The 25,857-nt window shown below is 42.8% G+C and overlaps 1 protein-coding gene across 1 annotated transcript in view; it reads left to right on the top strand.

Moving 5' to 3' along the window:
• GPC6 (glypican 6) overlaps nucleotides 1-25,857 on the top strand; it is a 646,529-nt gene that overhangs the window by 614,852 nt on the left and 5,820 nt on the right. The window contains exons 7-8 of the mRNA XM_064270254.1: nucleotides 7,282-7,418; nucleotides 23,155-23,330. Coding sequence (XP_064126324.1) covers nucleotides 7,282-7,418; nucleotides 23,155-23,330 — 313 coding nt within the window. The remainder of the gene's footprint in view (nucleotides 1-7,281; nucleotides 7,419-23,154; nucleotides 23,331-25,857) is intronic.

Genomic DNA, 25,857 nt, shown 5'->3' with positions numbered 1-25,857 from the left:
GAAGTTAAAAAAAATAGTAAAACGAACATCCATATACCCATCATAAAACAAACCAAAATCAAACCGTTGCAGTTGAGTCGATTCCAACTCATAGCGACCCTGTAGGACAGAGTAGAACTGCCCCATAGGGTTTCTGAGGAGGGGCTGGTAGATTCAAACTGTTGTTGACCTTTTGGTTAGCAGCCGAGCACAAGGCAATTTCCTATGCAACCACAATCACACTCAAGATCATAGTTAAGAAAATTATCAATAATTCAATAATATCATCTAATACATCATCTATGTTCAATGTTCCTCGGTTACCTCAAAAATGGTTTCTGGATTTGAGGGCAGGACCTAAAGCTAGGTCCTATCCTCAAATCTAGAACCCAGTTAAGGTCACATACAGCATTTGTTGTTATGCTTCGGGAATTTGGGGTGTTTTTTGGTTTTGTTTTTTAACTTTTGAAGAGTCCAGGCCAATTGTCTTATATAATGTTCCATACTTTTTTTTTGAACATTTTTATTGAGCTATGATTCACATATTTACCTATTTAAAGAATATAGTTCAATTTCTTTTCGTATATTCATATATTCACAGAGCTGTGCAACCATCACCTACACTCGATTTTAGAACATTTTCATCACCCTAAAAAGAAACTGGTACCCTTTAACATTCCCCCCCTCCCCCCCGCCGCTATCCACGTCTCTATGCACTTGCCTGTTCTGGACATTTTAGATGAATCAAATTCTATATTGCGTGGTCCTTTGTAACTGGCTTGTTTCACTTAAAATAATGGTTTCAAGGATCATCCACATTGCAGCATGTATCAGTATGTCATTCTTTTATGTCACTAAATAATATTCCACCACATGGAAATAACACGTTTTATTTTCATCCATTCATCAATGGACGGACACTTGAGGTGTTACCGCCTAATGTTGCTGTGAACATTCACGTCCAAGTTTTCGGGTAGATACATGTTTCTATTGAATATTTCATGCTGCAGATGTGTTTATTTATTTGTGGTGTTCTGTACTTTATTCCTTGATTCCCAGTATTTCCTGCAAACTGAAAGTTCTTATGTCAGAGGCCTGCTGAGATTCAGATTAAATATTTGGATACGATTACTTCTTACGTGTGGTTTTCAGACAACAATGCTTGGATAGTCCTTTCTGCTCTTGTATTTCCCCATGTAAATCCTTGTGTTTTTGGAAAAATGTCGCCTCGTCGGCTTCCTTCCTCTTTCCTCTAACTTTACACACAGTTCTGTAAAGGTGGGGATGGGAATGGCGCCACTGACTTCCTATAGAGTCGAGCATTCATGGACTTTTGGCAGGACTTAAACTAAGAGTAAGGAGACCTGGCAGCACGATTAAGCGCTCAGCTGCTAACCAAAAGGTTGGCAGTTCAAACCCACCCAGCGGTTCTGCAGGAGAAAGATCTGGTGACCTGCGCCCACAAAGATTACAGCCAAAAAACCCTGGGAGGCAGCTCTACTCTGTCACGTGAGGTTGCTGTGAGTCGTCGACAGCGCCATGGCACCCAACCACAACAGGCAGCGCGTGTGTCTCCACTGAAGGCAGTAATTACAGCTGTCAAAAATCAAAACAGACTCCAGATCGATTCTGAAACAGAGCTTGTGTTTTCCCTGAGGACCCAACGGTATACATTTGAATCAGATTCCTGTGGATAACCAAGGTTGTTGGTTAACTCTCATGATCTATTAATAACATATATGAAAATTATCTAATACTGAGCTATCAGGAATACTGGACCAATGGCAAAAATCATTGCAAGTATTGGAGAGAGTTCACCTGTCCTAGCATAGCTCATTTGGGAAGCAGAGAAAGGAAATTGCCACACATTTCATTTTTGATCCCAGGTCTTCTTTGCCATCAGGTTTGCATTATTAATGAATTAGGGCTCACTTGTAACAGCCAGTGATATATTTGTACTAAGGGTGCTTGTTAACATAAAACTCAGCTTACTGTTGGTGCACTTAAGTTTCCGAGGGGGAAAAAAAACCTCAGGCCTGTAGGTACAGAAAAGCAGTTACGTATATTATTCAGAAATAAAAATAAAATGGGAAACTATTTATAAATGGTGTCAGAATTGAAAACCTTTCTTGATGCTGAAAAATAAACTGTAATCACTGAGACACACTTCAGAGTTCCAGGCACGCTCATTTCTGGTGGCTAGTAGGACCCGTTTTTTCAGCCGTCTGCATCACCATCACAGCCAAGAGGCTTCCCAGCAGAATGTTAGGACCTTGTTTACATCTCTCCCTGCTCTTATGCTGTTAACTCCCTCAGCTGCACAATGAGAGCGCCCAACACCCTGCTGCTGAAATGCCATTGTGAACATGTGCTGATTTTAAAATTTTCTGTGGTAAACAATTGTGAGTGGCTCCTCATTAGACAAATACGTCTCCACAATCTCTCTTCCTGCCTTTTGGGATGAAAAGCGCACATTGATGCCACCCTGACTGCTTAAAGTTACAATATTATCTATGACCTTGTCATGGAATGCAACGATTACATCCATTTTCTCAACCGACATTTATTGAGCACACATTTAATGTTGGGAGTCCCTGGATGGTGCAAACAGTTAAGAGCTCAGCTGTTCATCGGAAGGTTGGCAGTTCAGGTCCACGCAGAGGCACTTCGGAAAAAAGGCCTGGTGATCTACTTCCGAAAAACCAGCCATTGAAAGCCTAATGGAGCACAGTTCTACTCTGACACCTGTGCAGTCACCGTGAGTCAGAATCAATGCAACAGCAACTGTCTTTGTTTTGTTTTGTTTTTTATCCTGTGCCGGGACCTGGTTTGCCCGGGACTTCCCTGGTTTTAGTACTGATAAAGTTCTATGTCCTGGAATCCCCTCAGTCCTGGGAAAACTGCAGCAGTTAGTAACTCCCCCTATGCTCAGTACTGGGCTTAAAGACAAATTAGACGCCGGCCCTACCGTTAAGGAGCACGGGCTCTACAAGAGATTCTCAAGAGTTAGCCAGTTACTAGTTTAGTGCAGTCAGTACTTAGAGTCATGAAGGTGCTACGGAACACAGAAAACTGAACCTGAACCTGAGATGGGGGTCAGAGAATAGCCCTTCAAAGAGACAATGTTTGAGTTTGATTTAAAAAAAAAAAAAAGAGTAGCACATCTGTTAAAATTTTGCAAATATGAAAAGATGAGATACCTGTGACACACTAAGCAATTTTATGCTTTCCTTGTGTCCCAAAATACACAAATCTATTTGGTTCAGAATCCCAGAGCATGCAGGTGTGGTTTTAGTAAGAAATAAGCAGAAAAGAGAAGGCTCATCCTTGGTGTACTTTATGTCAGGGCAGAATCCACCTTAGAGTATTTCAGTCCTAAAGATGACGATCCTTTTCTGACCTAGATATGAATACATAATACTGCCTTCTTTTTCCAAGGCTTGTGTACAATGCCTATTTCTTTCTCTGGGGTTTGTGTTTGAGAAGAGTGAGAATGAGGGGCTTAGTGGGTTGGAGGTAAGGGACACGAATGTGGGCACCACACAAAAAATATTAAATGTGAGCAATTTTATTTTTTTTACATTTCTTAATTTTCAAAACATTTAAACATCAAAAAATTCCGCTCATATTACCCTCCACCTAGATTCACCATTTATTAATAATTTGCCACTTTTATTTTTTCTCTCTTTTTCACAACTTAACGTGTGTTTATTACTAGTAGCATTAGTACTCTTAGTACTGTTGCTGAACCATTGAAGAGTAAGTGAGGAGTACTAAGATCTCTCTCTTCTAAATACTCTGGTATGAATCTCCTAAGAATAAGGACATTCTCCTGTTAACCACAATACAATATCACTTTCGGGAGATTTAACACTGATGTAATAGATTATGTTAACCAAGTCCTTTATGCCAGTTATTTTGCCAGTTCAGAATCCAATCCAGAATCCTGCACTGCATTTGGGTGACATGTCTCGTATTCTCCTTAAAAAGAAAAAAAGATTTGCCACCAAGTCCATTCCAACTCATAGTGACCCTACAGGGCAGAGCAGAATTGCCCCACAAGGTTTCTAAGGGGCAGTTGGTGGGTTCCAACTGCCAACCTTTTGGTTAGCAGCCAGGCTCTTCACCCCCATGCCACCAGGGCTCCCTTATTTTCCTTAGCCTGGAAGAATTCTTCAGCCTTTCTTTGTCTTTTGTGACTAACATTTGTGAAGCATATAGGCCAGTTGTTTGTAGAATGTCCTCGACTTTGAATTTGTCTGATGTTTCTTCATGATTGGAAACCCTGGTGACATAGTGGTTAAGTGCTACGGCTGCTAACCAAAAGGTCAGCAGTTCGAATTCCACCAGCCACTCCTTGGAAACTCTATGGGGGCAGTTGTACTCTGCCCTATAGGGTCACTATGAGTCAGAATCCACTCGATGGCAACAGGTTTGGTTTGGTTTTTGGTCTTCATGATTAGATTTAGATTATGCATTGTTGGCTACATAAGCTGTGTTATGTTACTCTTGGTGCGTCCCATCAAGAGACACACACTATCATTTTGTCAATTATTGGTAATAACAACTTTGATCAATTGGTTAAGGTAGGGGTCACCCAAGTTTCTGCACTGTAAAATTACCACTTTCCCTTTTGTAATTAATGAGTAATCTGAAGGGAGGTATTTTGAGATTATGTAAATATCCTGTTCCTCATCAGACTCACCCAACGGTTTGACATCCACGGATGGTCCTTGCTGGAATCAATTATTACAACGATGGCTGCAGAATGGTGATTTTTCTAACTCTGCCATTCTTTCAACATTTGTCAGTTGGTATCTGAAGAGGATTTTTTCTTAATAATTGATAAACAGACAATGTACCTAAATCTACAGCTGGATAGAAATGGCCAGCACATCTTTAAAATGTATACGTATATAACAACCTGCACACACACTCGCGCCAGTGATGGTGAGCAGAAAAGAGCCTGGCTCTTTCACTACACTGTCCTTTACCCAGTCAGATGAGCTGGAAGGAGAGCTAGCAAGGCACGTAGGTGCCAAAGTCAGCAGGAGCCAGCCATTCAGAGAGTGTAGGTTTCAGACCACCCTACGTGTTTGCTCTATGTGAGCTAGCTCTTGGAATGTCATTACTCTTGGTTTTTTTTTTCACCTTTTAAAACAAAAGTAACACCACCTTCTCTGACAATATGTACCAGGTTCTCAGGTTCACCATTCCAGTCACCTTTAGCACTTTATAGGTGAGCAGACAATTCACATTACTGAAGCCTCTGTCGGCATCAGAATCACAGATAAGTGACAGCCAAAACCATGTAATTCTGGAACTACTGAGAAATGTGATTGGGACAAAAGAAAATGTCAGAGATCTTTTATGTCTCTGTGCTCACTCATAAGCCTCAATAGCAAACCCGTTGCTGTCGAGTGGATTCTGACTCATAGCGACTCTATAGGGCAGAACGGAACTGCCCCATAGGGTTTCCAAGGAGTGGCTGGTGGATTTGAACTGCCATCCTCTTGGTTTGCAGCCGAGCTCTTAACCACTGCACCACCAGGGCTCCAAACCTGAAGGGAAATGTTTAAAATTTTTTCTCAAATCTATTCTCCATGCAAAATAAATATAGAAAACTTCAGAAATATCTCATTGATTAAGGGTAGGGTTGCACAGCTCATTATTGTAAATGCTGTCAATAAGTTTTACACGTGTAAAAAGCTGAATTGGTAAAAGTTGTGTGGTCGATATATTTACAGCAATAACACCACCACCAAACAAACAAGAATAGCTGCTGAGACTCCTTATGTATGGCCAAAAACATCATGGGATTTGGTTTCCTCATTTGGAGGTTCAGGGTCATGGTTTCATGGGACATCCCAGTTAATTGGCCTAATAACTTGTTTACTGTTTCTGTTCTATCTCCTAGTTCATTGTGTAGGCACAACAATTGGTCTCTATTTGCCTAGAACAACAGAGGAAGAAGGAGAGTCAGAAATAGGAGGAGGATATGGAATGTGTGGCTAATTGCCTCCATGAACAACTCGCTCCTTTGCATTGAGACCAAAAGAACTGGATGGTGCTTGGCTACGATTAATGAACATTTTGATCAAAGATTCTTTGAAAGAATCCTGATCAAAAGGGGGGAAATGTGGAACAGAATTTCAAACTCTCATGGATTCCAGACATCCTAGAGCCATGAAAATTGAGCGAACTCCTGAAATCCTTGCCCTGAGATAATCTTTAAATCTTAAACCAAAAGTATCCCCTGAAGTCTTCTTAAAAACAAACAGCTACCGCTCAAAGTGACCCTGTGGAACAGAGTAGAACTGTCCCATTGGGTTTCCAACGCTGTAATCTTTACAGAAGCAGATTGCCACATCTTTTTCCTATGGAGCTACAGCTGAGGGCTTTAACCACAGTGCCACCAGGGCTCCTAAACCAAACAATAGTTCAGTTTAACTAGTAAAAACTGTCTGCCGTGAGCATTATCTTCTTTCAAGAACTATTGGCAACAGCAACTCAAAAGATTAGGTAGGAACTTTAGGGTGCAGTGAATTTATGTTAATGAGGGAGGAAAAACTCAGAAAAGGAAGATGAGAATGGTTGCACAACTCAGACTGTCATCAATGTCACTGAATTGTACATCTAGAAACTGTTGAGTTGGTGTATGTTTTGCTGTATATATTCTCAACAACAACAAAATAAATAAAATTATTAAAAATAAAAAAGAGTGTCTTTTCTCTTTCTGGTGGCTGAGATGTTTAAGTGGGTTTGGTTTACTGCTGGGAGTCCAAGTGTGTGCTGTATGGGCCTGTCGATCATACAAGAATTAGTGACAGCTGTATTACTGACTATGTTTGTTTCTTGCAGAAGTGAGTAGACCATTGGGGAAAGTGTAGTATCTCTTGGTGCATTGTTTAGGTGCATTTATCTGCCAGCCAGGCAAATGAATGCTAAAGAATATATTCCAGGTGTTTGAGATAGGGACTCCCAATGGGAGAAGGACCCAAAGCCAGTTTTGTTGCTTCATAAGTTTTTAATTCAAAGAATGGAAGGGCAGAAAAGATGGAAAACAAAAAGCCATTTACCTGAGAACTCTCTGCCAGGAGCTAGAGGCAGACTGAGGGGGCAGAAGGGAGACTTTCCTGGACAATAAACCCATAGCACTATGTCTGTCTCTGAAAGCTGATGGAGAGTTTGTGCTTGTTATACCCCAGGTTCTTTAAGGTTCACCCGCATTACGTCCTTGCATAGAAGCGGACAACCACCTTGAGGAGACTATTCACTCCCTTTCCTTGGTTTCTTGGTCAGGTCACAGACATTAAAGAGAAGCTGAAGCTCTCTAAAAAGGTCTGGTCAACTTTACCCTACACCATCTGCAAGGATGAGAGCGTGACAGCGGGCACGTCAAACGAAGAGGAATGCTGGAATGGGCACAGCAAAGCCAGGTGAGGAGGGGCTCTCGGTTCAGAAAGACAGAGGCATTGTACCTCTAGTCTCAGAAGGCTCTCCTGGCACAACTCTGCAGGCCTGTTTACAGAAAAAGCCATGGAGGGTGGAGGGACAAGTCGTCACTTAGCGACAGCTGTTCAGAGTGACAGGTTTGATGGGCGCCAGGGAGCACTTACCCTCAAGGTGCCATTAAGTGCGGGATCCTCGTTCTGCATGCCTCGCCTCTGGATGAGGACAGAGAGCTGGTGACAGATGCCAGGCTGCAGACATTCTGAGATCTCAAAGAGCCCTTTTATGTTCGCTTAATGACTCTAAGATACTGGAGCTATTTTTATCTATAGTAAAATTTGCACAGCTTTTTTCTTCTTCTTCTTCTTTTCCATCACAAGTTAAAGCAGCAAATGAAAATTCAACTATAATTTTCTCCACCCTCGGAGAAAAAAATGTGGCCAAAGTGTTCATTGGAAGGGTAATAGAAAATGACTGAGGGACCACTAGAGAAGGGTACTACTGGGTCTTGTGCCTTGGGAAGTCCCTTCAAAATCTCCTGCTGAGAGATGGCTGTTTTTCTTCCTTCTGTTCTGCTGACCGATGGTACGGTCCATTGGTATGAAATTCCTGCCGTACTTGGTGCAGTCTAGAAGTGGGCTTGGCCTGGTTTTCATAGGGTGGAGGAGTTGGATGGGAGAACTGGTTGAGAGTTGGCAGGCAGGGCAGGACACCAGGCAAGGAGGCAGCCTGAGCCCTCATCAGCAGGGTTGCAGGTGGATAGAGCAGCTGGGAAATTGGACTCAAGGAATCTTTGGGGACTGGCCAGGAAATGGAGAAGCTAAAAGGGGAGCCTATTCTGGGGCCTTATTGGGAAATTTCCATCGTATGAACCAGCAATCAAAAGGGAACAAGGCTGTACCTGGATACTAAGTTCAGTAGAAACTGCAGAAGGTAAGTAGGGGTGCAAGTGAGAGCTCATTAGGTATTATCTCTGAACTGCAGTGTTGCGTTTTTTTTTAATCATCTATTGATAGTGATAATAAGAAGCGCTAAGCAAAGTGAAAATAAGACAGCTACAGAGACAGCTGTAATCACTTCAAGTTGTCCCAAAATATCAATGTCCAACTTTTAGATCCTGAGGGTATAGAAAGAAATTCATGATATTAACGACATGCCACTCGAAAGTACTTAGTGGGTTACCAGTGTCTGGCCTTTAGGAAGGAGACTTGGGCCAGCAAATTCAGCGGTAAATGAGTAACTTCTATGTGTCTTTTCTTACTGACTGTACAGAAGGACCCTGTAAAGGATCTCCAGACGGCCTAATGAATAAAGTGGTTGATACGGCAGGCTGCACCACTGCCGGAGTGTGTTCACCTTTCAGACCTGGCTAAAATGAAGGCTGTGTTTAGAACTACATTCCCATGGATAGTTGCACAGGTTGCTGGGTATTGTTACACATGTACTTTATTTATTACAAAAACAAACATAAAGGACTGCACAAGGCAGGAATATGGGGGGAGGGCAGCACACTTCATCAAGAAAATAAATGGGAAAGATAAAGACCACTGAAGTTGGAGCTAGAGAAGATGGGGATGGCTTAGACAGCTTCTTCACTGGGTAGGTTAGACGGTCCAAGGTTACCCAGTTAACAGAGCTGAAAGCTGAGAGTCTCTCAAATCCCAGCCCAGTATTCTTTTTACTGTAACACTCTGCCTGTAAACAAACAATGGTAAAATATGGCCACCAAGCACCCTTTACAGAAAGGCCTGGTAAACTGCTTCTATAAAGATTACAGCCAAGAAAACCCTACTGATTGGTTCTATTTTGTAATACGTGGGATCCCCATGAGTCAGAATCAATTTGACTGGCAAGGGGTTTGATTTTTTTTTTTTTTACCCAGGTTGTTGTCGTTGTTATTAGGTGCCGTCGAGCCAGTTCCGACTCATAGTGACCCTATGTACAACACAACGAAACACTGCCGGGTCCTGAGCCATCCTCACAATCGTTATTATGCTTGAGGCCATAGTTACAGCCACTGTATCAATCCACCTCATTGAGGATCTTCCTCTCTTTTGCTGGCCCTCTACTTTACCAAGCATGATGTCCTTCTCCAGGAACTGACCCCTACAGATAACATGTCCAAAGTACGTGAGATGTAGTCTCACCATCCTCCCAGGTTATGGTACCTGAATAAAACAGAGCCTTAGCTCTATAAAAGATTTAGTGGGTCTACTTTAGTCTATCAGCAATATTATGAAGCACCCCTCTGTCCCAGCCACTACGCAAGGCTCTGAGAAATTAAGTGCTATAGATGGCGATGCTTTCAACACACACAAAGGCACAGTGGCTGGACAGAGTACGGTGGCTCTGGAAGCTTCAGGTACTAGATAGCCGACCTGTAGGTTTGGGAAAGGACCACAGAGATGGAGAAGCAACTGATTTAGTATTTATGGATCAGATTTGAATTTTATCCTGAGCTCAATGGGAAGCCATTGGAGGGTTCTATATAGGTGAGGGAAATGATCAGGTTAATGCAGGTTTAAAAAAAAAAAATTATTTGCACGAGTGTTCTATAAGATCATGAAATACAATGTATCTTTTATTATGTAGTAAGTATGTTCAAAAAGATGAGGTTGTCAAATGTTTTTTACATAAATTATGTTCCCATTGAAAAATTATAATTCCATGGTTTATTTTTATCTCCTTTTTTTGAATCCATCCATTGGAAATGAATCTGTATATTATACCTTTATTTTTAATAGCATAGTAAGAAGCTAACGAATAACGACTTCTTGAGTTAAGTTTCATGGAAGCTTTCTTTTCACTCAGATATTAATTGATCTAGAAACACATGCCTAAGAGCATAAAAGAAGGTCTTCATTTAAAGAAATTTTACTGAATTATTTTGTAAGTTGAAGAATTCATTTGTAATGCCACTATTTTTTTTTTTCTTTTCTACTTTTGAGGTATGAATTTGCAGATGGCGTGTCCTCTTAAATGTTTAGGAATGCTCGTAAAAAAAAAAAATAAAATGTATTCAGGTTATTCTTATCACCTCTGTGGGATTAAAGAACTAGAACTTTTATTTAAAAAAAAAAAACCTATCTAAAGTGTTAATGAATATATAACAGACACGCTCATTAACACTAAAAGAGATTTGTCATGATCTGGGGTTTATAAAGGAAACCCTGGTGGTGTAGTGGTTAAGAGCTACAGCTGCTAACCAAAAAGTCGGCAGTTCGAATCCACCAGGCTCTCCTTGGAAACCCTATGGGGCAGTTCTATTCTGTCCTAGAGGGTCGCTATGAGTCAGAATTGACCCTACACCAATGGGTTTGGTTTTTTGGGGGGGTTTATAAACCCAAGCCTGAGGAATGAGGTCACCAATAAACCAGGCGTTTCTTCCTCGCTTCCTGTTTTATTCGTCAGACTCCTGCAGCCACTTTCATCTGTTCAGACCCACCCTGAAACCGTTTAAGTACCTGAGCAGACTTTTTTCCACCACCCACATTTTTCCTGGTTACTTTCTGAATCCTACCCCACAGCTCTTTACCATATTTCCTTGATTCAGAAACATACTTAATTTGCATTTTGACATTTCTGGAATCAAAATGACTGTTATAGTGGGTATGTACATTTACTCCGGTGATGACCTTATTTTCCCAAAAAGCTGTTATTATGTTAATGGCACCTGTTGAAACCAAGAGAGAGACCAAGCTGACTTAAAATGGAGAGAACAAGATACACAGAGAAGTGGCTGATATGGCAACCATGGGTTGAAAGCTGCTGCATTGAGAGCACAGGCGAGTGTCCCCTGGGATATGAACTCATCCCCACCCCTCACCCACCCTCACCCCCCTTCAGCAGATCTCACTCTGCTCTGTAGTTACACAGGCCTGGAAGCAGGAGGTGGAGTAAGAGGGAAACACAGCCCGTTGATGGGTTGGGATTGCAGTGCGCCCCATGACCCTATTACACTTAAATCTTTATTCCCACTGCAAGACCAAGTGGTTCAGAAATTCCCTCTCCTCCTTCCCCTTCCCTTTCCAACCTCCTGCGACACTGTGAAGATCAAAGAGACAATTTCTATGAAAAAGGTCTGTAAACTCTAGAACAATGCTTCTCCAACTTTAATGTGCAGGCTAAATTTTGGGGGATCTTGTTAAAATGCAGATTCTGATTCACTGAATCTGAAGTGGGGCCAGAGATTCTGCATTTCTAGGTGATATGGTTGCTGCTGGTCCAGGGGCTGCACTTTGAGTTGCAAGATTCTAAGACAGGATTGCCAGATTTAGCGTGTGAAAACACAGGACACCAAGTGGGACATACTTTTCCTACAAAGTGTATTTATTACCTATCTGAAATCCCACTTTAAGTGGATTTCCTATATTTTACCTGGCGACCCTACTTTAAGGCCCTATTAAGACAAAAAGTACTCTCTTTTCCAGTCCACACATAAGCCTTGGGGAGCATGTTGTAATTTTTTGTTTTCTCTTTGCCTTCATGGATACCCTGGGTGTTTCATTTAATGGGACTTTGCTAATATTAAACACAACAGCTGCAGCAGGAGAGGTTACAGAGTGTCGTACCATCACCCACTAAGGAGAGCCTGGTGGACAGGCAAGTTGAAGACATCTCAACAACAAGTGGCTTAGGCTTCATGTGTGCCTCAAGAGAGAATTCTGAGTTGGAAATACAGCACACCCTTCACAAAGAAGGGTATCAGCCACACAGACCTCTGGCCTCAAACAGGGGATGCCACTGTGCGGCCAAGGGTGAGATGAGGACTCTGAATCATTGATAAGTAATTGATTGAATTCAGACTCCAAATTATACCCCAGTTATTAGAATAGCTGATTGAGGGTTTTCCTCTGTGTTGACCCCAGTGTCTGTCTATGAATAAAGGCAGCCTTGGAGGTGTCTTCAGTGCATTTTCAGGAGAAAAGAGCATGGAAGTGCAGCTTCCACTCTTGCCATTTCTCACTCACTTTTTTCAGCATCTTCTTGAGGGGGAAGTGGAAGAAGATGCAGCAGCTCTTGGACTCGACTCAGACAAACAGGAGTTGAAAGGAGGCTAGTAAGTAACGGAGGAAAATCGATAATAATCTAGAAGGCCAAAGGGAAAAAAAAAATTAAAGGCTCGTGGTGCAGGTTACAAATCTAGGCCCCCTAAAGTTCCCGGCGTGAACTGAGAGAGCCGAGGAGGATATTTGCAGCCATTTGTCACTCTTGGGAAGGGCATCCTGAGCAGCCAGGTGGCCGGAACGAGCTGTCGGTGAGGGAGCTAGAGAAGAATGATGAGATGGGAGGCAGGAAATCGTAGACTTGGAAGGAAATAAAACTTTTATATGGTTAGCATACAAAGATTAGAACTTTGTCGGGCTGCAGCCGAAGGGGGAAAAGAGAGCCTTGGTGGCATTCACATAAGTTCCTGCCTTTTTGCTCACAGAGACAGATTCTTGCTTTTTTCAGGACATTCGCTGTTGTTAGCTGTCACTGAGTTGATAGCTCTGCCCTGTCCCATCTTCGTGATTGGACTGTCAGATTTTCAGAAGCAGATTGCCAGGGCTTTCTTCCTAGTCCATCTTAGGCTTGAAGCTGTGCTGAAACTTGGTCAGCAGTATACAAACCTCCACTGGCAGGTGGTGACTGCATATGAGAGCACTGACCGGAATCGACCCTGGTCTCCTGCAGGGGGACACAAAATCTACAGCTGAACCCCAATGCCTCATTTTTTAGGACATAGCCATATCAAACTCTTTCTGTATCTTCCGTGAGGATTGTTTTCTCTTCATGGAGATCCTTTTTCTTTAATCTCAGGGAGATGGAAAAGTGAGTATGGGAGAGAATGGGATGCGCAGCAGAAGGGAAACGAAAGCTGATCTGAGAGTCAAGCCCCATCAGCACACAGGGTGCGTGACAGGACATAAAATATTTCAGAGTCTTCAAGATTTTTTGAATCAGTCATTTCCAGATGTCTCCCCCTTCTCCCTCGCAGTACAACCTTCCAGTTTTGCCTCTTGTAAGGTGGGGTAAACAGTTTGGCCTTGACTGTTAACCTAAAAGTTGGCAGTTCAAACCCACCCAGTGGTACTGCAGAAGACAGGTCTGGCAATCTGATTCTGAAAAGTCACAGCCTTGAAAACTGTATGGAGCAGTTCTACTCTGCACACAGAGGGTCACCGTGAGTCAGAATCGACTGGACAGCAACCAACAGTAACAACAACAGTAGGATTTAGCGCTCCAGCTGTCCTTCCTTCAAAATGCCTTCGGGGAGGCAGCAATCAAGGAGCTCGCTGAGGATTAATTGGATCTGTTGGAAACATAGCTTTTTCAGGGAGTCTCTGCTGTGTTTCAAGCCAGCTGATCCTCACATAAATAACTGTGTCCCTAAGGCCAGGAGGTAAAGACAGTAAATTGAAAGAAATACGAAACACAGAAAAATCTAGAAAATAGATCAGTCACTCTCCCCGGTCACGGAGAACATTGACTAACCAAAGAAAATAGCAAACCATGACTGGGTAAGTCTGAGCAGATGGAAGAAGGGTGAAATGGTGCATCATAATGAGAAATTCGTCAAACAAGAGTGACTCGGCAGGACCAGGCATGACGACAATATTGCTTTAGTCTGACTGCAGAATAGGTCCCAAAGCACATCGGCTACAGTTTAAAGAACTGTAAAATGTTCAATATAGACCAGGCCAGGCAACAAGTCAGGGAAGTGGGAACTCAGTATAGGAACGAGTTACCTAATTATATAACATAACATTCCAAGTTACCATTTCCCTCCTTCTGATACCTGGGAAAGAAAGACACCGTGACTGTCCTGGGGGACAGGGAAGCTGCGAGAACCTGCGAGTGGCAAAAATGTTGATGGTCAGCAAATGAGCAGCCCTGAACACTGGCTCACCGGCCTCCTTTCCTATCGGTTCTGAGGTTTGCTAACTCTGGTTCCACCAAGAAAGGATGGGCTTGGGAGCACCTACCAGAGTGTTAGAGAGCCCTGGTGGCGCAGTGGTTAAGTGCTCAGATGCTAACCAAAAAGTCAGCAGTTTGAACGCACCAGCCACTCTACAGGAGAAAGACATGGCAATCTGTATCTGTGAAGACTACAGCTTTGGAAACCCTCTGGGGCATGTCTACTCTGTCCTGTAGGGTCACTGTGACTCAGAATCAACTGGGCAGCCATGTGTTGGGCCAGTGAGTTAAGAGGCTCAGTCAAAGAATTGAACTTCTGCTTACTCCTGCAACCAGTGAGCTGTGTGCTCTCTGAAAAAGTGCCCAAGCTGTTTCATGCTGCAGCTCCTCCAGCTGGAGAGAAGCCACACTGCTCATTCTTCTGTGCACGGATCCAGGCTTTACAAGGCCAAGAAGATTCTGCTGCCTTCAGCCACTCCTAAGGAAAGACTTCGGCATTTTGGCAAGCTGTGGTGATAACTTCATTTTCATTAGAATACATTAGAATGGCAAGGTATATTATATTCTTCAAGGTGCTTTCGTATAGGTTAGCTCAATGGGGCATCTTTGGAAGCAAATGAGGTAAGTGATATTCCCAATTTGTTGCTGCTGTTATTAGCTGACATGAAGTCAGTCACTGGCAGGCGGGTGGGTGGTGGCTATGCATGAGGTACGTTGGCTGAAAACCAACCCCTGGTCTCCCACATGGAAGGAAGGCGAGAATTCTGCCACCGAAGCACTGCTAACCCTTTCCCAACTTACACATATGTATAATTGTGTCCTTGTTGTTAGTTGCTGTCAAGTCAGTTCCAACTCCTGGCAATGGCTCCCTAGGGTTTTCAAGACTGTAACCTTTCAAAAGCAAGTGGCCAGGCCTATCTTCCGAGGCATCTCTGGGTGTGTTCAAATCACTAACATTTTAGATTGTAGTCAAGCATTTAACCCTTGGCATCACCCATGGACTCTACGTAATTACATAAAGTGCTTACTTAAGTGACTTGCCCACAGTCTCTGCTGGGTCCCAGAGAGATTTCGGGTCTCTGGATCAGAATTTGAGAGCCTTCTACTATCCCTCAGTGGTACATTCATGAAGTAGCTAATACCACAGACAACTCTAGCTTAACAGCCTTCAAAAACTTAAACACCCACTTAAAGGGTAGGGTCACAGTATGCTTCAAATAATACCATTTTCCAGCCAGGAAAAATGTAAAGGAAATTAAGTAACCTAAATCAGAACCTTGGAAGAAGTATATTTAAACCTTAGATTTTATGAAAGCTTCTGAGAGAGATTACAGATACCCTAGGTTCATAATTAATTCCTTGTTTGAAGTCCTTGGGGCCGTATGTGTTTCTGAATTTTTTAGATTTCAGAAAATCATCACAGTGCATCTATGTCTATCATGAATTATACTCCCAGTGGGGCCTGAGGCTGCCACCCGCAATCAAACACGCTGGTATCTCCACAGCAAAATGTATTACTAGTCACACTAAGTGGGATAAATAAAGACATAATTAGCCTCATTTCAGATTAGATCAGGTTTTGCTGTCAAATAGATTGTCTAAAAAATGTTGGAGATCTTTGAATTTTGGAAAATAAGAAAGGGAGTTTTGGACCTATGTTAGCAATAGATCTACTCAGATAAGTAAAACTCTTGAAAGCACTGAAGATGAATGACGAGTTGCTGAGAATTAGAAATTGCAATGGACACATGTTGAATGGACCCAATTTGTGGCAACAAGTAGGATTGAAAGTGCTTTCACATCACTCTTCTAAGTGTGCATTAAGGCAGGAGTAGTCAGAGGAAGGATTAAAACAAACAAACAAAAAAAACAAACCCATTGCTGTCAATTCTGACTCATAGCGACCCTACAGGACAGGGTAGAGCTGCCCCATAGGGTTTCCAAGGAGCTGCTTGTAGATTCGAACTACTGACCTTTCGATTGCAGCCAAGCTCTTAACCACTGTGCAACCAGGGCTCCAGAGGAAGGATTAGGACCTGAAAACAAACCCAGGCTAGCACCTAGACACCCCAAGTCTACCCATTTTCTCCCCAGCTTCTATTTGAACTTATGCCACCCCCCCCCCCCCCGCCCCAAGCATCACTGGGCTAACCTTCTTTGGCAATGCTCACTTCTCAGACTTGCACTAGTTCCAAACCCAACCCAAACCAAACCAAACCCATTGCCATCAACTCTATTCTGATTCAGGGCAACCCCGGGTGTTATAGAGTAGAACTTAGCTCCACAGGGTTTTCATGGCCTATTGCCAGGCCTTTCTTTTGGGGCTCCCCTGGGTGAGTTTGAACTTTCGGCCTTTCAGTTAGTAGCTGAGTGCAAACCTTTTGCACCACCCAGGGACATTCACAAGTTCCAAACACAACTAAAACTTGAGAGTTGTGTGTCTTTATCTCTCGGTATGCAGCTCCTTACATGACGACAACTACCAACATTAACTGGTAAGTTAACATGGCTCTCCTCCCAGCAAGCATGTTCGTGCATCAACAGGGTCTTTCTGGAAGTGCTGACTTAATTACAAAGAGTGGTTTCGAGTGGTGAGAATCACAGGCATTGTGGCTGGCCAGTGCAAATCTGTGGGGACAAGTTGTGTTTAAAGTTTCCCAGTAGCCAGAGCTCTCAACTCTGCCAAACGTGAGTCCTGGTACGGTGTCTGCAGGTCTGCAGCAACCCACAAGGGTGACTGCATCAGTTCCCTGTAAATTCCCGTGGGCCTTTTCCACCTAATCAGTTATAAAATTAAGTATAACCAAGGACGCCTACATTCACAGTATAAAGTTAGATATGAAGAAAAATAATTCAGAAAAAACTGCCAAACATTTAGTTCCTAGCTATGCTCTTGCAAAATAGAAGGCAATCAAAATGGGAAGGTATGCTTGGCTAATCCTAGTCAACATTAGCAGACTATATTAGCCCTAGTCAACCCTCCAAGTTGTCCCCACTTCTGAGTTCTCCCTGCTCCAAGTAATCATGCACCCAGCCTTGGAGCCTGGGCTCTTAGCACCAAGACTCTTCTCTTTCTCTTTTCTACCATAGATGTGGTGGCACAGAATAAGAAGGCTGTCACTCCAAAGAGCTGGTGCAAAATCTGATAAAGGGAAGAGCGCAGTGGACTTAAAGACGATTCTATTACTTTGTGTTTTTTTTTTTTTTAAATAGTGCTTTAGGTGAAGGGTTACAGAGCAAATTAGTTTATCACTAAACAATTAATATACATATTGTTTTGTGACATTGGTTGCCAACCCCAAGACATGTCAACAATCTCCCCTTCTTGACCTTGGGTTCCCATTTCCATTTGTTCCAGCCTTCCTGTCCCCTCCTGCCTTCTCGTTCTTGCCCCTGGGCTGATGTGTCCGTTTAGTCTTGTATACATGGTTGAGCTACAAGTATTATTGTTTGTTTTGTGGGCCTAAAACGATTCCATTCTTGCAGGAGATAGAGATTATACAGAGACCAAACACAAGTGGCAACTTGTGTTACTTTATGTGTGTGTGTGTGTGTGGTAAATATACCAAACCAAAAACCAAACCCAGTGCCGTCGAGTCAATTCCGACTTATAGAGACCCTATAGGGCAGAGTAGAACTGCCCCATAGAGTTTCCAAGGAGCGCCTGGCGGATTTGAACTGCCGACCCTTTGGTTAGCAGCCATAGTGCTTACCCACTATGCCACCAGGGTTTCCACTATGTAACATAAAATTTGCCTTCTTAATCATCCTAAGTGTGCAATTCAGTGATGTTAATTATATTCACCATGTTATGGAACCATCACCACTGTCTATTTCAAAAAGATTTTGATCATCCCAAACAGACTGCCCAAACTCAATACCCCTAAGCAATACCTCCACATTCTCACCTCTCCCATATAAGTGAGGTCACGTGTTTGTCCTTCTGTGTCTGACATTTCTCTTCGCATAATGTTTTCAAGGTTCACCCACATAGTAGCATTATCAGCATTTCGTTTCTGTTCATGACTGAGTACTGTTCTACTGTGTGTACCTACTGCCTTTTGTTTATCCATTCATCTGTTGACGGATACTTAGGTCGTTTCTACTTTTTGGCTATTGTAAATAATGAACATTGAACTGCAATAAATGTTGGTTTACAAGTATCTATTTGAATCCCTGCTTTCAATTCTTTGGGGCATAAACCTCGAAGTGGAATTGCTTCTGAAGTACACCCAAGGGTGTGCACCATTTTACATTTCCACCAGAAATGCATTTGTTGTTGTTGTTAGTTGATGTGGAATGAATCCCAACTCACAGAGAACTCACGTGACCCAAATTTACAAGTAGAACTGTTCCATAGCGTTTTCAAGGCTGTGACCTTTCTGAAGCAAATCACCAGGCACCTCTAGGTGGGTTTGAACCGCCAACTTTTAAGGCTAGCGGTTGAGCACTTAACCATTTGTGCCACCCAAGGACTCCTCCTGCAATGCAGAGGTGTTCCAATTTCTCCACATCCCCTCCGATACCTGTAATTGCTTTTTTTTTTTTTCAAATAATAGCCATCGTAGCATGTGTAAAGTGATATCTCATTGTGGTTTTGATTTGCATTTCCTCAATGACTAATGGGAATCCCCGGGGGGTACAAATGTTTAATGTGCTTGGCTGCTAACTGAAATATTGGAGGTTCGAATCCACCCAGAGCCTCCTCAGAAGAAAGACCTAGCACTCTACTTCCGAAAAATCAACCATTGAAAACCCTATGGATCACAGTTCTACTCTGACACACATGGGGTCTCCATGAGATGGAATAGGCCTGACAGCAGCTGGTAATGACTAATGATGCTGAACATCTTTTCATGTTCTTCTTGGCCGTTTGTACATCTCCCTTGGAGAAATGTCTCTTCAAGTCCTTTGCCCATTTTTATTGGGTTGTTCGTCTTTTTCTTGATGCCAGTTTCTTTTTCAACTGTGTTTTAAGTTTCCACTTTGTTTCTAAAGTTGCCCTTTGAATACACTGAAAGGAGAAAAGGTTTTTGAGGACACGGGTGCATTGTTACTTGTTTTTATTGAAAGCGGCTAAGCATCAGTAGGCACAGCGAGAGGCTGGGTTTACTTGGCAGTCTCTCATCGTTCCTGGATGTTCAGACTCCCAGGGGTAGCGTTCCCACGTATGCTATCGCCATCGCAGTCAGCTTCTGATAAATGAGTCTCGGCTAGCCGTGCAGTGCACACAGCATATGAAAGAAACAGCGCGCCTCCAACTCAGCAGAAGTCATTTTCCAAAATGCAGAGGAGCAACACCAGAACTGACAGTCACCTTTCAGCCCCTTTCAGTCCCAGTAGCAGCAAAGTGCAATAACATGCGCTTGCTATTACGTATTCCAGTGGGCTTTGGCAATTAGGTCAAGCTCACGGCGCCTAGCACATATAATTGCATGTCAGTAACAGTCAATCCAATGTCATATTTTACAAGTTACATCCAGAAGACAATCTCAGAGCCTAACAAGAATCTATTTACATATCAAATATGTTTAAAGGCAGGACAAAAGTTATGCTTCCCTGCAAAAATATAGTTCCATGACTTTTTTTAAATTTCTATCCGGACATTTTCTAGGGCAGTAAGTACTGTGACGTTTCATGGAAAGGAATTTGGGATGCGATGTGTGTTTTATTATTCATTATTTAGCGAACAGTCATGAAGTCAATTTTGTTCAAGGTATGGGTGAAGACATGGAGCTTATTCTGGGGACTTTTGATTTAAATGAGTAAACCAATTCATACACAAATACATCATGCATAAGACACAATACCTGGGACAGGGCTTAACTATAAAAATTTCTCTGTATGTTTCTGTTTCTTCATTTGGAAGCTGGTGGATAGAACTTCTGGTTCCAGGAACTTGGAAAATGGTTTGCAGGAAAGGAAAGAATTTTAAGCAAAAGTATATTATATTAGATTGTGTGAACAGAAATGATGAAATAAAAGGAAGAATTTTTTTTAAGCTTTCGAGCAGTGGTGATAAAGTAGGCAAATAATAATCGTGATTAGGGAGGGCTGCCCCAAGACCCACTCTTCGCCACCTCCCGGGCCCCGCCTTGGCCTGTGCCCCGAAGGAGAGTCTGTACAGACTGTTACCTGGGCTCCTTTACCCTCTGGCTTCCAGCTGGGTTCAGCCAATATGAGGCAGCAGCTGGAGGTCCGAAGGAGGAGGAGAGAGGCCAGGATTTCATTCCCCCAGCTCCTTCCCTGACCGACCTTGGCTTGGCAGTTGCTGTATCCTTTACCTCCTCCCTGTGGTTTTAGCCCTAGTGGGTTCTGGTAGCAGCTTCCTCCCCTTGCTCCCACCTGCTGTTCCACCTCTTGCTGGTTTCCTTTAACCTCGTCTGAAACCCGCTGCCTTGGAGTCTAGTCCGACTCATAGCCACCCTGTAGGACAGAGTAGAACTGCCCCATAGGGTTTCCAAGGCTGTAATCTTTACGGAAGCAGGCTGCCACATCTTTATCCTGTGGAGCGGCTGGTGGGTTCAAACCGCAGACCTTTCGGTTAGCAGCCAAGCCATCAGCCACTGTGTCGCCAGGGTTCCTTATAAGATGTATACAGGGAGTAGATTCTGTAAGGAAAGGGGAATCCCTTGAAGGGAGTTTTGCTGCATAAGAAAGTAGAGGCTGAGTGGAGGTGGTCTTTGGTGGCTAAGCTCTAAAGTACAAACTGTAATTTAGGATCAGCCAGGCAGTATGGTACAGCATTTGAGCATGTGGGTCCTGGAGCTATACTTCCTGGGCTTAATTTATGGTTTTGCCATCTATTAGGTCTGTGATTCTGGGTAGTTACTTTTTCTGACTAAGCCTCAGTTTTCTATTTTGTAAAATGGGGGTGAAATAATACCTACTTCATAGATTTGCTAGCAAACTGAATTAAAAAAAAAAAAGTGCTTGTAAATTCTACAACATAGAGGAACCTTAAAACATGGTGCTGAGCGAAACAAGTCAGTCACATATGGACTGTAGGACTCCACTTACATGATATGTCTAGGATGGGCAGGTGTATAGAGACCAACATTTACTAGTGGTTACCAGGGGTAGGTGGGAGGGAGAGGAAAAAGCACCTCATTGCTTAAGGGATACTGAGCTTCTGTTAAAGGTGATGGGAAATTTTAGAAACAAATCGTGGCCATGGCTGAACAACGTGATAAATGTAGTTAATGTCACTGAATTGTACAGGTGAGGAAAGTTGAAATGGTGAGTGATTTGTTATATATTTACCACAATTCAAAAAACGTCAAGTGTTTAGCACAGTGCCTGGCATTTAGTAAGTGTTCAATGGACTTTAGCTACTATCATCAAAAGTTTTTAAACAGAAGAGTGATGAGACGAAAGCACTATTTTATAGCAGTGAATTAGACAACGTGTTGCAGGGCTCACTAGAAAGGAAAGCAGAAGGCAGGGAAGTCAGTTCGAGGCTGCTGTGTCATCTGCCCTCTGAGAAGGGACACAGAAGAAGCCGGTGTGAAAATCTTTATGAGAAGAAGAGTAAGAAGACTGGAAAACTGACAGGTCATGACCATGAGAAGGAGTCCGAGAGGGCTCCAAGCACTTTTCTAAAATCGTTAGCCTCCACTGGTATAAATAAAGCCAGGCGGCTTAGGCAGTTGACATTGAAGGCCTGACAATTTTAACATTTCAGTACAAGTAAAAGAAATACTAAGCTCAGAACCAAGATATTTTACCCTTCTGTCTCACCAAATTTTGAATTAGCCTCAAGATTCTAGTAGAATATAGACACTACAAGCTTTCCAGTAATTGCCAGTTACTCCCCAAATTTACAAAGATGAGTTTTCACATTTCCAAGTATCTTCTGATGAAAGCATGAGATAGAGCCTCTTCAACTGAAGAAGAGTACTGTCATGGATTGAATTATGTCCCTCCAAAAATATGAGTATCCATTTGGCTGGGCCCTGATTCCTGGTATTGTGTGGTTTTCCTGTATGTTGTAAATCTAGCCTCTATGATGTTAATGAGGGAGGATGGGTGGCAGTTGTGTTAGTGACTGTAGGACTCAATCTACAAGATTGGATTGTGGTTTGAGGCAATCTCTTCAGATATAAAAGAAAGAAGTGAGCAGAGAGACGGGTATCTCATACCACCAAGAAAGCAGTGCCAGGAGCAGAGTCCCTGCACAGAGCAGCCCCTAATCAGGGGAAACATTGATGAGGAGGCCGACTGAAAGAGATTGAGCCTTCCCTGGGAGCTGAGACCCTGAATTTGGACTTTTAGCCTACTTTACTGTGAGGAAATAAACTTCTCTTTGTTAAAGCCCTCCACTTGTGGTATTTCTGTTATAGCAGCACTAGATGACTAAGACAAGCCTCCTCATACAAGAGGATCACATGCAATTTATAAGCCCAGTTATTAACATCAAAATTAACAGGAGAACTGAGGAAGCTATCCAAATGTTTCTGAACATACTTGTTTCTTCAGTCCTTCATTCGAAGCATCTAACAGTTGAGGGTTAAACATTTGGGAGGGAGGGAAAGGAGAGTAGTTGATTTAAGCAACGGTTTCTGTAAGTCCCCCCTTAGCATTTATATGTAGGCGAGCCTACCTAAGAATTCAGCGCCACTTTAAAACTTACTCTGAAGCTATTTTAGCTGCATTTCCCTTGGTGAAAATTTACTCCACGTTTTACTGTTTGGCAGTTTTCCAGGAACTGAACCCAGTTTTTGCCAGGTGTTTTGGCTCACAGTTGGAGACAGCACGGCAGAATCTGGTGTTGATATCCCCATGGCACCACCCTGACCTGGTCTTTCCCTCTTTGCCCTGCAGATACTTGCCTGAGATCATGAATGATGGGCTGACCAACCAGATCAACAACCCTGAGGTGGACGTGGACATCACGCGGCCTGACACTTTCATCAGGCAGCAGATCATGGCTCTCCGAGTGATGACCAACAAACTAAAGAATGCCTACAACGGCAATGACGTCAACTTCCAGGACACGAGTAAGAACATCTTAACCGGCATCAGTAACTTACAGAGTAAAAAACATCCTGTTGCCGTCAAGTCAGTTCCGACTCACAGAGACCATATAGGACGGAGTAGAATTGTCCCATAGGGTTTCTAAGGAGTGGCTAGTGGATTTGAACAGCTGACCTTTGGTTAGCAGCCAAGCTCTCAACCACTGCACCACTAGGGCTCCAGAGTAGAAAATGATTTTAGATTATACCGTGATTTTTCTTCATGTGAAGTGTGCGCCTTTAGTCTTACCTTATTCTTTCTCCAATCTGCAAAATTGGTTGCAGTCCTTTAGGCAGAAAGCTGTAATCCACAAATTTAGGATACGAACGTATCGGTCTCCTCGGGCTGTTATAACGAAATATCATAACAGCGTGGCTAATAAGAGCAGAAATGTATTTATTGTCTCAGTTCTGGAGGCTAGAAGTCTGAAACCAGGGTATCAACCATGTCGGGTTTTTTTTGAGGGCCCTGAAGGAAAATCTGTTCCATGTGTCTGTCCTGATTTCTGGCGATGACCAGCCATCACTGGCATTCCTTTGCTTGTAGGTCGCTCATCTCTGCCTCCATTGTCTCATGACCCTCTGCCTTCTTTCTCTGACTCTGTGTCTTTTCTCTTTTATAAGGGCAACACTCATATTGGATTAGGACCCACCCTGCTCCAATATGACCTCATGTTAACTTAACTGATAACATCTTCAAAGACCCTGTTTCCAGACAAGGTCACAATCACAGATATCGAGGGTTAGGACTTCAACATATCTTTTGCCCGCTATTGTTGAGTCAATTCTGACTCATAGAGAAAACCGGCCCCACAGGGTTCCCAAGACTGTAAATCTTCACAGAAGCAGACTGCCATACCTTTCCCCGGGGAGCTGCTGGTAAGTTCGAACCGCCGACCTTTCACTTAGCAGATGAGCACTTAACCACTGTGCCACCAGGGCTCCTCACACATCTTTTGGGGGGACACAATTCAATCTATAACACTACTAAAATAATAACTGGTCTTAATGGCTTACATTCAGCCATATCAAAGCTAAAATTGAGTTTTCATTTACCAGTTCATGCATTTATGATAAAGCAACAAAGTAATATTTTCCCCTTCCTCTTTCCCCATCCAATCCCTGGTGATACAGTGGTTAAGCACTCGTCTGCTAACAGGCGGGTGGTTCAAACCCACCAGCCGCTCCACAGGAGAAGGATGTGGCAGTCTGCTCACAGCCTTAGAAACTCTGTGGGGCAGTTCTACTCTGTTCTGTAGGGTCACTATGAGTCCGAATCAACTCAAAATGGATTTGAGTTTCTTTTTTTGGTCTTTCCTCATCAGCATTTGTGTGTCTGCCCCAAGGTCCTGCTCTCCACCCCTGCTTCCCCTCCCTGCAAAAAGAACATTCCAAAGGTTACTCAGACAAGCCTGGATTGAAATCCCTGTTTTAGCACGAATTCACTGGGGTCATAGAGAAATTACTTCTTGAGTCTCAGGTTCCTCACCTATAGAATGGAAACTTCCCTGCTTAAAGGGCTCTTGGGATCCTCATTTCAGACAATATGTAAAGGACCGAAAACAGTGCCTGGTGTGTGATGGGATCAATAACTTTATTGCCTCTCTATCCAATTTTACACATACATATCAATAGACATTTGTATCTGCTGTATTGAGAGAAAGAGTAAAATGTCGATGCGCTATTATAGATGACTGTTTTATTATTAAAGATCATGAAAGCAACAAAAGTGATTTGAAAGACTATTAAGCAAACATTGACATGAATCTTTCTGGATTTGGACTAAGTGATTTCAAGGTGTATAACTATAAAGGGAAGATTTTTGTTTGTTTGTTTAAGTTTCTACCCTTACAAAGAGAGCTCCCAGGAAAAGATTTCTGGAACACGAGATGTGGAGTTGCCAGTGAATCTGGGTCATTGAAGCAAAAGATGATGCTTGTGAGCTTGAATTAATGAGATTAAAAGAAGCAAGTTACAAATGGAAGTCATTAAGTCATCTAACTCTTAGCCATCATCCCAGTGAGTTGTTACCTCCAGAAAAATTTAGTGCTTCCTTCCATTTTAAATTACTCAAAAATTAAAAAGAAAAAAGGAATTCTTTACACGATGATTGCCAAGCTGATAGACTTCATTGGTGTGAAACTCTGCAGAATCATCCCATTATTTCTGTTCCTCAGTGCTAAACTTCTTTGCTCTTCAAAGGAGAACATTACTCAGAGTTTTAACCTTTGCTGCTTCTCCCTCACTCTTCACTTACCCTCAATTCTCTCATTTTATCCATTCTATATACTACACCTAGGAGCCCTGGTGGCACAACAGTTAAGTGCTCCACTGTTAACCAGAGGTTGGCAGTTTGAACCCGCCAGTGGCTCCATGGGAGAAAGACCTGATGTTCTGCTTCCACAAATATTATAGCCAAGAAAACTCTATGGAGCAATTCCTGTCTGTCATATACGGTCGCTATGAGTGGTAATTGACTTGACAGCACCCAACAACAACAATACACTACATC

This window comes from Loxodonta africana, chromosome 17 (assembly GCF_030014295.1).
Source record: "Loxodonta africana isolate mLoxAfr1 chromosome 17, mLoxAfr1.hap2, whole genome shotgun sequence".
In the NCBI taxonomy this organism is placed as follows: domain Eukaryota; kingdom Metazoa; phylum Chordata; class Mammalia; order Proboscidea; family Elephantidae; genus Loxodonta; species Loxodonta africana.
Note: the sequence above shows the minus strand (reverse complement) of the source record. Positions and strands in the feature narration are given on the sequence as shown.